The sequence below is a fragment of the Phocoena phocoena genome, chromosome 15 (assembly GCF_963924675.1).
Source record: "Phocoena phocoena chromosome 15, mPhoPho1.1, whole genome shotgun sequence".
Taxonomy (NCBI): Eukaryota; Metazoa; Chordata; class Mammalia; order Artiodactyla; family Phocoenidae; genus Phocoena; species Phocoena phocoena.
Window position 1 is genome coordinate 66,820,030 of NC_089233.1, and position 14,841 is coordinate 66,834,870.

Consider the following 14,841-nt stretch of genomic DNA (forward strand, 5'->3'; position numbering starts at 1 on the left):
TCAGAAAATTTCTGCTTCACAGAAGACTCTAACCTTTTAGGTTTTAGTCTAGAGAACTTTATTTCAAGGGCACACTTCGAAAAATATATTTTCTCTGTAAGTAAGACTGGTGAAGAATTAATAACTCAGCCCTGATATCTTTATTTAGATTTTATTACAGAAATGAAATTCTATCTAAATATGACTTATTTTTGTCATCATACCATTACACATGGAAGTAGTGGCATAGGGTGCAGGATGGAAGGTTGGGGTACTGCAGAATATACTGAATATTTATGACTGTTTTATAGAGCTGAGCAATAATAATGGCTAGCACTTACTGACCTGCAGTTACTCTGTGCCAGGCACTATGCTTTATGAATTAATTGTGCTTTATGTAATAATATAATTAATATTGGTTGGTTGGTAAGAGAAGCACTTTTCCACTGGGGTAGGAAATAACTTGAGATAAAAGGATGCCTAATTGCGTTAGATTATGCATCTCTAGGGAGAGTGTTAATTTCAAGGATAAAACTAATAAAATGGTCATAAGGGTCTCTCCTTTCTCTCAGAAATGCATTCTTTGTTATTATGTATCATCTCGGAACTAAGGGTCTATGACTGTTAGCATTATATACATGTAAATTGTTTTGGTTGTTCTTACAAATCTTTAAATAATTTAGAAAAGTAGTGCATATAAAGGCATTTTCAGGAATATAATTTGAGATTGCATGATTGAGTTTAGGGATTCCTTTGTTTATTTTGTTCAAATTCAGACACTTTATATTCTACCATTTCCATATTTTATTTGCAAGTTTGACTTATGGATAAATAAATGTACTTATTTGATGACTAAATGAAAACATTTAAAAAACATTTTGGCTTATGTTTTCTAAAGTTCATGCGCCTTATATTTTGAGTTTTATGACCCATGTTTATATTTGTTAATTTGTATTGTATATTCTAGATTGAGTTAGTCATATTTTTATTTTTTATTTTTATTAAGATACAATTCTTTACAGTGTAACTTTTGGGTATCAAGCTGTTGACACTAAAATCCCTGAATCCAGAGTGGTTCAACCTGCTGCTTCCTTGGTGGGCTTGCTTAAAGGGAATTTATAGATCTTCCCACTCTCTAGGGAGTTTTTAACAGCTTTTCTCACCCTCTTGTGCCAAAAGATAGAAACTAGAATTCAAATCATGTGTGGGCTACAAATTCCTACTTTTTAACTCTTACCATTTTCTTTGGTGGGAAAGGAATAGAAGGTCTTCTTCCCCCACCTTGTGTTCAGAGATGAGAAAGGCTGTTGTATTACCCAGGAGATAGGAGGTGTCCAGATAGTTGAATGGGTTAAAGTGCTGTTGGGTGCTACTCTTGAGGTCTTGCGGGTGGTGGGAAGGTTGAGAATACTGACTCTGTTAGTCTGTTCTCTTAAGTACTGGCTGCCATTAAGGAATTCTGCCATGTAGTTCACCTCTAAAAATGTTTGCTTCTGTGAACTGGTTAGCTTTAGAGTTACATGACAGTACACTGTGCTTTGTAATTGTAACATTGAGCTGGGAAGGGTTAATGAACTAAAATTTTAATGCACGTTATGGGCAGTTCAAAACCTCAATTTTTTGTACTTGTGTAATTTTCTTCGTTCATTGTTTTGCATGATACAAAAATCATAATTTTGGATCTGAATGCACAATTTCCTGTTTTTGAACTAGCTTGTGGTATCATAAAGCTTTTAATCTAACTTTTAAAAAGCAAAAAAGCTTCTTAACTTATTGTAAAATTTCACCATCTTTAAAGTATTTTATAATTACTACTGTCCTTTGATTTGTTTCCATTTATTTCTATTATCTTGCAGCATCTTTTATCCAAATTCTTCTTTCTTATAAATCTTGTAAGTAGGAACCAGAAGCTTCTCCTTAATTGCAGTCATGTTTTTATTTTTTTTCATAATTCCATTAAAAATTTTGATTGTCATTGTCTCTTGTAGTTTTTGCACTTGGGAAGAAAAATACTTTTCTGTGTTTTGAATGGGGAAGATTGTTGGCAAAAGCAAATTAATCTGCCTGAATCAGTCCCATTATTTTTGTACACTAGTCTGGTCATGTCATGAATTCCAGGATTTTGCACTAACTGTGTTTTGGCTTTTTTTTTTTTTTTTTTAATTTAAAGCTTTAAGCGTATTTTTATACAGATTTAGTGTTTGATTTGTATGCATTCTGCATGTAGTGTTTTTCAAATGTATTATTGCTGGATAGCTTATTCAGGACTAAAAATGGCTCATGGGAAGTTGCATAAAGATTTATGCTTGACTCTGCATTCTGTTAAATCTGTTATTACAAATAATTTAAACATTTCATGTAGAGTGATAAAAGATTTCAGAGTGATTTTCAATACACTGTGAAATCTTTTGTTAAAAATAAAAGCAACTTTCGAAGGGCTTCTGTTTCAGTGACAACGAATGACCATGATAATCTTTCTTACCAATCCAGTTTTCTGATTTATCAACCTCAAGTTAGCTGCTGTCTGTGGTTGTTAAAATTCATTCTCATTTTGCTTGGTTGGGCGATTCTTTGGTGTGTGTTTTGGAGTTGGTTGGGTGGTGGGGATGCTCTCTCTTCCTACCCATTTCTTATCCTTACCTTGCCCTCTCCCTAAAGTATACAACCTGGCATGGGATTACCCATTCAATTATGATGTCTGTCTGGGGTAATGTGTAAATTTGCAGTACCTATTTTTCTTAATGTTTAAGCATCATTTTATAGGGAGAGAAAAAAACAGAATAAATAATAGAAAAGCCAAATTCTGTGTTATATATCTGTATGTATGTGAATACAGATATATACAAATGTACTCTGCTAATCAGAAATTCAGTTGAAAAATGCATCTTGTAGAATCTGTTAAACTGACAGTACCACTGTAAATTGTTACCCCTTTTCAAAGAAGATTTCAGAGAGCCCTTTAAAAAAAAAATTAAGACATAATTGCTAAACAAAGCATTATTGGATTCTATTCAAGTAGCAATTTAATGACACCAACATTTGATCTTTGTGTCCAGGGTCCCATGAGCCTATTTGCATATCAACAAATATAATAAAACCCTCCTTTTTTCTCCCCAGCCATTACAACACAAGCTAGCATGGAGTTTCGACGGAAAGGGTCACAAATGTCCACAGACACCATGGTTTCCAATCCTATGTTTGATGCAAGTGAATTTCCTGATAACTATGAAGCAGGAAGAGCTGAGGCTTGTGGGACACTGTGTAGGATTTTTTGTAGCAAGAAGACTGGAGAAGAGATTCTGCCAGCTTATTTATCCAGGTCTTAGAATTTTTTTTGTTTATTTTTCCATTTATATAGTTGTGATAGTGAAACTATTATAGCATGGCTTAGTAGGTTGAATTGATAAGTAAATGTTGGTTTGAAATACCTGCAAATGTATGTAAGTAACTGAAATTTTTTGCTTGAATTCTTCCTTTTTACCTACCATACCAGATTTGGTGAGGACTCTTAACACCCTTTTTATTTTAGAAGTATTGTTAATTCCATCTTACATGACGTTTGTTAATTACAGAGAGATTTGAAGGGCCACACTAAATTTTTAATACATTTTTATCACAGTACTAGACAGTATAGATGGTCCAGAAATGTTAGCTGTCAATCCTGCGTCTAAGGAGCTTATTTTCTCAAGTGAGCAAAGCCATGTACACGAGTAACACCAATCCAATAGCAATAGGAAGCTGGTAAGAGAGAGACACAGAAAAAGTGCTATAGGCATTCAGAGGAAGCAGCAGCATACACTTGCCCTGGGGGTTCAGGAAAGAGTTACAGAGGATTGGATGATTGTGCTGGACTTACAAAAGATGACTAGTATTTAGACTATGTTAGCAGGTTGGGTAGGGTCATCCTATCCAAATTTATGACTTCAGCCAGTCTTTTTGAATGGCTCTGCCATCCATTCAGTTGCTTATGCCAGAAACTAGGAGTCATTTTAGGCTTCTCTTCTCTCCCTCTGTATCTTTAGATGGTCAACCGACTCTTGCCTTTCTGCTACTTAACCCTCTTTCTAATCTCTCCACTCTGTCCCCTCCATGACACTTCAGGCCTTGTCACTTTTTTGCTAAATTAACTTGTAGTGGCCTGCTATTTTTCTTGACTGTCCTTTGCCCTCCTCAGCTGATCATTCACACAGCTCCTGAAGTGATACTAATATTAATAAGAACATTCAGGTGTCTGTACATACTAGGTTCTCAGGAGAGAGGATTAAACTGACTCAGAAGGAAAAAGGGTAGAAGAATACAGATATGAAACAGAATGGTACATGCAGGGAAGTAAGCAGTATCTTAATAGGCACTTGACTTTAAGTAACAGAAAACTCTTTCAATGTGACTTAAACAAAAGGGGAATGAGATATGAGAAACTCACGCTATTGAATACCTTCTAAGGTCAGGACATGCAGCAGGGTCTCACAAAGGGCAGGAACCAAGAGCTAGAAAGTGTTCAGGGACCAAAACAACTTTCCTCCTTTTTGTTTCTCTGTCATCATGGTCTGCCAGAACTGCTTCATTCTTCTCTTACCTGCAGATCATGTTCTTACATTGTAGTATGCTTCTAAGTTCAAATTTCCGTGACCTTTGTCTGGGTGACCAGCAGGGCCAATTAGCATTCTGAATCCTAATTTCAGATTCCTGAGAAAGAGGATCTGATTAATCAGGTGTCTACCTCTGGTCTAATCAGCTACAGCTGTGAAGGTGGGTCACATTGGATACTGGCACCCCATGTGGTGGGGGCACATTTCTTAGGAGGGAGCCCACGGGTTGGGACGATACTCCAAAACGGTATCAATAGCAGTAAGGGAGAAGGCTGTGAACACGAGCCTTCCATCTGGCCCATAAGATTAGATGGGTGGTAGTGTGACTGAAGAGCGGATTTGTGACGGGGGCCAAGGATGGGGTTAGTGTTGAACCTGTTGAATTTGAGGTGCCTGCGGGCTATTAATCAACAAATATTTGTTAAGTTCCTACTTTGTGCCAGTCGCTGTGCACAGGGAGTACTAGAGTAATCAGTAGACATGTCCTGCCCTCAGGTCTGCAGTATGCTTTTGGCTAGTAGATCTGGAGCTAGAGACTGATTTGATTATGTTTGGTGGCTTAAGTAGTGTTTAAAACTAGGCTAGTAGAAGAGATAGCTTAGAGAACTGAGGTTGGCAGCCTGAGGAACCCCCAGTGTTAGGAGGCACGTGGAATAAGATCTGTTAAAGGAACTAGCCATAGAAGTCAGAGAAGAATTAAGAGCGGAAGGGAGTAATCAAAGGGTTGAATGCTTTAAAAAGGCAAAGTTAAGACTTAGACATGTCTTTTGGATTTACCATTTGAGAGGCCATTGGTTATTTGCTATAACATGGTTTTAGTTGATTTCTAGAAAGAGAAGATGGATTGAAATGGGTTGAGCAATGACCAGGAGGTGAGGAAGTTGTTTCTGAGGAGGTTTATGGAGAAAGGTACCTTACAGTAGCAGAAGAGTATACTAGTATAGTTGCTCTTGAATGATGGAAGATTGAATGCTTAGTTCATTGGGGGTTAGGGGAGGATGTTGAAAGTAAGGTATGTTCAAGTACATTCCTAAAAGGATTCTTATTCAGAGTGACCTTCATATCATGGTGAGTACAGGGTCGAATGAGGTTTCTTTCTTTCATTGTGCCCCCAAAAATAATGGGGGAGGGGGAAAGGGACACAACACACTTTTTTTCAGGAGTTGTGAAACGCTACAAAATTTTACTGACATGGAAATCAATTCAGTAATTCCTCCAGTTTATTGATAATTACTGCAGCCTTTTGTTTTTATCAGTAGTTACTTCATTTGCAGGCACCTGTAACTGAGTTGCAAGGCTTAAAACCTCAAGAAAGTGTAATAGACATGAATCTTTTTTTCCTTTTGATTAGGAAATATAACTTGGTTCTTAGTGTACTTGATTCTGAATTGTTCTAACTCCAGTAATACCTTTTAAAGGATAGAAGTAGTGAAGATTGGAAATAGACTTTAAGATGACTGTGTAGAAAATATTAATAATTATGAAAACAGTTGATCAGCAGTTTGTTTAAAATTTTTTTCTTGCTTTCCTAGATTTTACATGCTTTTAATTCAAGGTTTGCAGATAAATGATTATGTGTGCCATCCTGTCTTGGCCAGCGTTATTCTAAACTCCCCTCCTTTGTTCTGCTGTGACTTGAAAGGGATTGATGTTGTGGTTCCTTACTTTATTTCAGCTCTTGAAACCATTTTGCCTGACAGGTAAGCTTTCATTCTGTACTAGTATGTCAGTTGTTGGTTTTGGCCTGGTCTGTTTTGGTGCTTCCTCCCCAGTTTCCCAATTTATCCTGTCCAGTTGTCTTCATAGCCCAGGGGGACTCAGGCCATATTAAATGAGTGTAGAACAACCAGGCCTACCTCGTCCCTGAACTCTTTCCGTTCTCTTTGTCCACGGGTGTGTTGAATCCTTCTTGGTCTGGTCTAGAGGGGTAAGAATAGCCCCAGCCCAGAGGTCTTTTGTGGAGTAGGCCTTACATTTAAAATCAATCAATCAGTCAATCAGATTCTAGTTTAATTCCATAACAGTTTAACACAGAGATTCTCTCTCACACACACACAAATTGCAGAATATGAACTCAGTGGAAAGTAGTTACTGCATTCTTTATAAAACCAAACCCAGTACGTGTATTATAAAAAATTGGCATAATGTATATTTGGCGATAGCTAAAAACATACTTTAGTTCAGAAATACTAATAGCTATCTTTTTTTTTTTTGGCAGAGAACTCTCAAAATTCAAAAGCTATGTAAATCCAACAGAATTGAGAAGATCTTCCATTAATATCCTGCTTTCTTTGTTGCCCCTCCCACATCACTTTGGCACAGTCAAATCCGAGGTAAAGTTTTTTATATTCTGTATTCTCTTTTGTGTGTTAATTCAAGTCAAATTGTTTTTTTTAAAATGGAACAGGAGCTTTTAAAAAATTTTTCAAATTATTTCAAGTGAATCAACAAAGTTGATTTGTTGAGGTATTTCTTCTGTCAGTGAGCCAGCATGCCCTTGGCCTACCATTTAAAGCAGTGATGGGCTGGTGATGTCTGATCTCATATGTTGTGTGAGTTAGTGACACACTTAGCACAGTGGCTAATATTAGTCAGACTGAAAGCCTTGCTTGTTAGACTGATCTATGTGTCCACTGTAGCAGTTCCTACATGGGCGTAGTGTACCACAGCAGACGATGTTAAATGTTATTTGTTTCTTCCGTAGGTGGTCCTGGAAGGAAAATTTAGTAATGATGACAGCTCTTCTTATGATAAACCAATAACTTTTTTGTCACTGAAGCTGAGACTTGTGAATATACTAATAGGTGCCTTGCAAACGGAAACGGACCCCAACAACACTCAAATGATACTAGGTTTGTGTTCACATGTTTTTTTGTAGGTGAAAACCCAGGTGGTATGTTGACCTCAGGCATGTTGAGGAGGCAGGGGTCAGGGATGGGAACCTAAGCATAATATAGCCCTACTTATTCTGAATCAGAGGCAGAATTTGTTTGCTTTTATATGTGAAAAATTTTGAAGGGGTGAGATGAGGGAAGGAAAGCATCCTAGTTGTCTTGGTAGGTGATGTTGGCTTAGTTTTATTTGTGTTCTTTATTTTTCTCTTTCCCTCTTGCCCTTCCTCTCTCCTTCTCTCCCCTTTCCTCCCCTTCTTCTCCCCTTCCCTCTCTTCTCTTTCCTTTCTGTCCTCATTACTTCTGCCTCTGCCTCTTCCTCCTGCCTGTTACGTACATGTGAAAATATTTGGAGTTGGGTGTAATTCTGGAAGCCATGTTTGAACACGCCAGGAGGAGATTGAAGAGTAGCTGTTGCTGTGCCTCCTCCCTTTTTCCTTATTGTTTCCTGTTGGTTTTCTAATCATACTGACTCTCTGTCTTAAATGGCTCCTTATTATTATTGCCACTTACATATTTTAAACACTTATCACCTCTCAGCTTGGTTACTGCAGCTGTCTCTTACTGTACTTCTGGTTTTTTATCAAAGCCAAGGGCATAGTCCTATGTGCAGGTACTCCAGGGAGAAAGAAGAGAATGGCATGGCTTTTATCCTTGAGCAAGTTTCATTGCAGAGGTTGGAACACCTTCACAGAGTACTCAGATAACAGCAGAAGGCAGTGCTGATTGCATGTCATGTTGAGTGTCTTCAGGGTTGAGAAAGAAGAAACCAGAAGAGCAAGGAAACTTCATAGAGGGAAGTGGAAGTTAAACTGGATCTTGTAGGGCAGGATTTGAATAGGCGCCAGTGAGGTTAGGATTTCATTCCAGGAGAGGAAATGACAAAGCCAGAGAATTGGTGGTGGCAGTAGTGGTTGGAGTGGGTACTCAGGAAGTATAGTATGTTATGCAACAAGAGAGGGGAATAAACAGGCAAGAGTAAATCCTTTCATTTTGGAAAGGAGTTGAAGGAACAGAGGTTAAATCTCGATATGAGAGAGCCTCCAAATTGTACTTCTTTAGGTTATTCAAATAACATCACTTGAAATCAGATAATTTCTACAGTTGATAGAGTATTTAGTTCTGCTTTATCCTTGTTCTGAAGAGGCTCCCTATGTGTGTTCCAAGGAAGAATCAATTGTTGGTCTTGCCATAGATTGGCAAAGCTGTGTCTGTCCTCTCTTTATCCATGGTGCACAAGAGCACTCCCCCACTGGGATGAGAAGCAGTGTGCTAGGCTCACTATCTTGTTTCCGTCCTAGTCTTTCTAGGGCTATGAGTTCCTTGGTTATAAATACAGGCAGCTTGCCTTCAGAATATGCAGCCATGGGCGAGCCCTAAACCATTTGTAAAAAGCTGTTGGTCAGAAAGGTATAGCTGTGATTTTTATTTTGTTATTTTATATTGAAAAGATCAGGGCTTCCCTGGTGGCGCAGTGGTTAAGAATCTGCCTGCCAACGCAGGGGACATGGGTTCAAGCTCTGATCCAGGAAGATTCCACATGCCGTGGAGCAACTAAGCCCGTGCGCCATAACTACTGAGCCTGTGCGCCACAACTACTGAGGCCGTGTGCTAAAACTACTGAAACCTGCGTGCCTAGAGCCCGTGCTCTGCCACGAGAAGCCACCGCAATGAGAAGCCCACGCACTGCAAGGAAGAGTAGCCTCCACTCACTGCAACTAGAGAAAGCCCATGCGCAACAACAAAGACCCAGTGCGGCCAAAAATAAATTTAAAAAATAAATAAATTTATTAAAAAAAGAAAAAGGAAAGATCAGAATCTGGTTTTGAAAGTATTACATAATATTTTTCTTAGTTTATATTACCCTCGAAATTGAGATGTTTACATCTGGTCTTTCACACCAATTAAAAAATACCTGAAAACGGTCATTTTTTTATATAAAGCAAAGTTTGACCTTCAGATTTATTTTAGGAAAACGTTATTTTAAAATTTGGGGGAGAGATCAGGAGATTAGGTCACTTCTAAAGAATATCTTTTCTGGACTTCCCTGGTGGTGCAGTGGTTAAGGGTCCGCCTGCCAATGCAGGGGACACAGGTTTGTGCCCCTGTCCGGGAAGATCCCACATGCTGCGGAGTGGCTAGGCCCGTGAGCCATGGCCGCTGAGCCTGTGCGTCCAGAGCCTGTGCTCCGCAACAGGAGAGGCCACAACAGTGAGAGGCCCGCATACCACAAAAAAAAAAAAAGATCTTTTCTGACCAACCAGTGGATTTATTAGTTATTTTATGGAAATTTCAGGAATACTCAGCTAAAGTAATATTCTTATCTCTGTATTAATGGAGATGTTTTAGCCATTTTAGTATTCTTGTTATGTATTTAAATATATTTTTTTAACATCTTTATCGGGGTATAATTGCTTTACAATGGTGTGTTAGTTTCTGCTTTATAACAAAGTGAATCAGTTATACATATGTTCCCATATCTCTTCCCTCTTGCGTCTCCCTCCCTCCCACCCTCCCTATCCCACCCCTCCTGGCGGTCACAAAGCACCAAGCTGATATCCCTGTGCCATGCGGCTGCTTCCCACTAGCTATCTACCTTACGTTTGTTAGTGTATATATGTCCATGCCTCTCTCACGCTGTCACAGCTCACCCTTCCCCCTCCCCATATCCTCAAGTCTGTTCTCCAGTAGGTCTGTGTCTTTATTCCTGTCTTACCCCTAGGTTCTTCATGACATTTTTTTTCTTAAATTCCATATATGTGTGTTAGCATACGGTATTTGTCTTTCTCTTTCTGACTTACTTCACTCTGTATGACAGACTCTAGGTCTATCCACCTCATTACAAATACCTCAATTTCGTTTCTTTTTATGTTTGAGTAATATTCCATTGTATATATGTGCCACATCTTCTTTATCCATTCATCCAATGATGGGCACTTAGGTTGTTTCCATCTCCGGGCTATTGTAAATAGAGCTGCAATGAACATTTTGGTACATGACTCTTTTTGAATTTTGGTTTTCTCAGGGTATATGCCCAGTAGTGGGATTGCTGGGTCATATGGTAGTTCTATTTGTAGTTTTTTAAGGAACCTCCATACTGTTCTCCATAGTGGCTGAACCAATTCACATTCCCACCAGCAGTGCAAGAGTGTTCCCTTTTCTCCACACCCTCTCCAGCATTTATTGTTTCTAGATTTTTTGATGATGGCCATTCTGACTGGTGTGAGACGATATCTCATTGTTAAATGTATTTTTTTGTTGTTTCAGGGGCAATGTTAAATATTGTTCAAGATTCAGCACTTTTAGAAGCCATTGGTTGCCAGATGGAGATGGTAAGAAGCGTACAACATGTAATTTGTCAGAGAATATCACCTTCTGTTTTTATGTAAATTACATTCCCAAATGTCTGTCCTTGTGTTTTTTAAAGGCATTCGTTTGTAAATTCAGCTCACTGATTCAGAAGGGATCCTTTTTAAAGTATCTATTTTGAGGTTTCTTACCTTTCAGTGCCTCATCAAGTCCCTGAGAGATTCTGCATGAGAGAAATTCCAGCTAAACACTGTCTTTATTCCTGGACAGTGTTTACTTAAAGCTCTTACTTCTTCTTTTTTTTTTTTTTTGCTGTACGCGGGCCTTTCACTGTTGTAACCTCTCCCGTTGCGGAGCACAGGCTCCAGACGCGCAGGCTCAGCGGCCATGGCTCATGGGCCCAGCCGCTCCACGGCATGTGAGATCTTCCCAGACCGGGGCACGAACCTGTGTTCCCTGCATCGGCAGGTGGACGCTCAACCACTGTGCCACTAGGGAAGCCCTAAAGCTCTTACTTCTTTTGCTGTGTTGGTGAATTGGCTTGAATAATCTAGAAAAAGTCCCCTACTCCATAATTCCTTGTATCCGTTGTAGATCTAGTGTTGGCTGTAAACAGCATCTAGTTTATTCTTTTCTATCTCATCAGCTCTTTCTGGCCCCTCTAGACCAAAGTTTGAAAATCCCCCCAAAGCACCAATGCTTCTAACTCAAAAAAACTTTCCAGAGACTCCCAGTTCCCCTGCTTCTGTCTTCGAGATATGTGATCCCTCTACCTGGAGTAGAGGTGGAGCAGTGGGTGGGTGGGGAATTAATAGAGTATACTGGAGTGAGATGAGTGGATGTTGGATGGGTGATCAAGTTATTATTAAGGAAATTATGTTCATGTCCCAGTAGGTGGCTAATAACAGTCACCTTATCTGGATAAAATGAATTGTGTTTGTAGGGGAAGAAAATGAGGAATGTCTTTAACAGACACCTTTGTTAGCCCCTATACATACAGGAGTTAATCTTTGTACTAATCATATGTTTTATTGTTTGTGTTTTATCATATAACTACATTTGAAAGTTGTTGTTTGTTTATTTGTGTTTTGTTTTTTTAAGATTGTATTCCTGTTCTGATGTTTTGCTTGGGAGGCACTAGGGTATTTCTTTAAGGACCCAGAGTCATTAGCTAGTGAAGTCTAGTGAAGATGGAAAAGGTCTGGCCCTTTTAAACAGCAGCAAAGAAAACCCCAGAATGGGCACCGCCTCTAATCATCAGACCCTTGATACCTTCAATAGGTGGTGTTTATGTGAAAACACCACAGCAGTTTTAATCCTTTGTCAATTTTTATCTGTATCAGTTTATGCTGTTCAACTGGCACATTCCATTTTATCAACATGGCTTTAGTGATTGACTTCTGTCTATACTTGTAAACTATGGGTCTAGCTGTCAAATATTTGATTCATTTTTATTTGACTAGGGTGGTGGAGAAAATAACTTGAAGAGTCATAGTCGCACGAATAGTGGTATTAGTTCAGCAAGTGGTGGAAGCACGGAGCCCACAACTCCTGACAGTGAAAGACCTGCTCAGGCTCTTCTAAGAGATTATGGTAATCCACGTTTGTTTGGTTTTTTTTGAAATCTAAAGTTTATAGAGTCACTTTTAACGCACAGATATACAAAACAAACAAGCAAAGAAATTTTAAACCAGATTTTAAGTTCATGACTTTTATGTATCTAAGTGTAACAGAGAGGCTATTAGTCCAAGACATTAAGAAAAAGAAAACATTTAGCTCTGTAGCTTTTAGTAGTTAGATTTTGTTTGGTTTCTTAGATTTTATAAGTGATTATAATGTGTGGTTAGGAAACATTTCTAAATTCTGTACCAGGTGCTAGTAGTACAGAGTCAAATAGGATTTACGCTCTGCCTCAGAGTCTAATGGTAGAGTCAGCCAGTATATCAGTTTTTGCAGTGTGGTAAGGGTGGGTGATGGTTTATGCATTAAATGGCAACCCAGAAGAGAGTCTGTCTTTGTGTTTGAAGGCTATATACCCTACTATATCTGGGATTCTTCAGTCACAAAATGTAAGGAAGAGTAAGGAAACACTTGCCATTAGAGCATCCTATTCAATAATGTCCTTTATCCTGGGCAGTTACTTTATGGGTTCTGTGAGTTTATGGGTGCCTTTATGTTTTTACACATAAATACTAATGGTGTATTGAATCTGTAAGTATTAATCCAGCTAGATTGGAATGAAATCTAGCTCCTTAGATGTGAGCTTAAGTTTTTTAATCATTTGGAGAGTTCATTAGCCCAGGAGTCCAGGCATATTTCAGTGATTTAAGTTTGTTTTAAGTATCCTTCAACATGTCAGATACATAAGGTCATTATGTGGCTATTAAACACATTTAAATATTGCATTTATGAAGAAGTTATTTAAATTGCTATCTTACTCATTATGCTTGTGGATTTAAGTGTAGGTGAAAATTTGTTTTTTCATGTTTCTAAGACACTTTTAAACTAAAGAAATTTTCACATTATTATGTGTTCTAATATAAATGTTTGAAGTGGTTATTGTTTGTTTCAGTATTTTGAACTGGTGTTAGTGAGTTCTGCTTGTAATGTCATAAAATATTTTTCCTAAGAAATCCAGATTTGTGTTAGTGTCGCATGAATGTCTCTCTTTAATGATCATTCCTTTTTTTGTTGTCACTGCCCTCTTTCTGATAGGATCGACAGGTATAATGTCCCTAAAGCTTCCTTTATAAATTCAATTTAATTTGTCCTAATTTATTATTAACTAAGTAGTAATTACTTTTAAATATAGAATTGGAGGCTAAATAAAAACACAGTAACTTGGTTATTTAATTTTTTTAGAAGTATTAAAGTTGTCTTAGAGAATTCAATGTTAAAATTTGTTTGAAAAGGGATTGCATGTAACTTTTAGTGGTTTAAACCCTGAAAATAATCTCAGTAGATGCTTTAGGATAATTCCCAGCATCTGAGGAGATTCTAAAATTTGAATTCTTTCCTCTATAAAATTCCAAGGAAATAATTGATAGCCTTTTTATTGTTTTGCTTTTTTTTTAATGTAACTCTGTGAGTTAATTTAGAAGTTTTAAGATTTACATTGCTATAAAAATGATATTGAAACTTTCAAATCCCAGTGGATGTCTGTATGAAAGTACATGAGCTGGGAGCTAGAAGCTGCTCTGGTCCAGTGTGTGTGCCCTGTGCACTGTTGTTCAGTCAGGCTTGACGCTCAGGCCAGTGGGGCGGGGAGCATAGCGCTGTGTGGGTGCCCATTGTGCTCACTGTGGCTGCTGTGGTCTGTGCCTAGTGGAATGCTGTGCTTCTCGTTACTAATGCTTAGTTGTTTTCCCTCCCTGTGGGATGTGGCATTGGGGTTATATCCTAGCTCTTAATACAGATTCAGCTGCCGGGCTCCTGATTCGCAGCATTCATCTCGTCACCCAAAGACTCAACTCCCAGTGGCGGCAAGACATGAGCATATCACTGGCAGCTCTAGAGCTCCTCTCTGGCCTGGCGAAGGTGAGAAGGACAATCCTTTTATTTTAGCCCAGCGGCCTTGGACTATATGGCTCTTTTTTCTGTATCTCCTGACCCCTTCTTGGGGTATTGTGGTATTGGTTATATTCAATGCAGTTGATATCAAGGTGTGCAGAAATGAGCCTCCAAGTGAGATTTTACAAAATGATCTTTACTATTTTGTTTAATAGGTTCAAAGAGTGTGAATGATATTTTTTGCTGTTAAATTACTGGAAACATTTCAATACTTGCTATTCATTTGTACATAATAATAGAATACCTGTTGATTTATACCTGTTGATTTTGTATTTGCTTATAATACCCTTACATTTTCAACAACATTTTGTGCCATTATAAGATCATGTAACTTCAATGAACAAATGCAGATTTGGCAACAAAAGAAAAGCTTATCCTAAAGTATACCATTTGGGACTACCTGTGATTCTTCCATCTTCCATTATCAGAGATAAGTGAAAATTGGCTATATTTTCAAATTTCTTTCATAGGTCTTTTTCAGTTTTGTGGAACCTTAGAGCTGG

At 38.2% G+C, this 14,841-nt stretch overlaps 1 protein-coding gene across 2 annotated transcripts in view; it reads left to right on the forward strand.

Moving 5' to 3' along the window:
• Positions 1–14,841, forward strand: part of RALGAPB (Ral GTPase activating protein non-catalytic subunit beta) — a 76,870-nt gene that overhangs the window by 26,475 nt on the left and 35,554 nt on the right. Inside the window, exons 9-15 of one of the 2 annotated variants that reach the window (XM_065892054.1) lie at positions 3,097–3,298; positions 6,101–6,268; positions 6,787–6,901; positions 7,273–7,420; positions 10,727–10,791; positions 12,232–12,361; positions 14,172–14,305. In XM_065892054.1, the coding sequence (XP_065748126.1) occupies positions 3,097–3,298; positions 6,101–6,268; positions 6,787–6,901; positions 7,273–7,420; positions 10,727–10,791; positions 12,232–12,361; positions 14,172–14,305 (962 nt within the window). The remainder of the gene's footprint in view (positions 1–3,096; positions 3,299–6,100; positions 6,269–6,786; positions 6,902–7,272; positions 7,421–10,726; positions 10,792–12,231; positions 12,362–14,171; positions 14,306–14,841) is intronic. The other variant, XM_065892053.1, reaches the window with a different exon arrangement.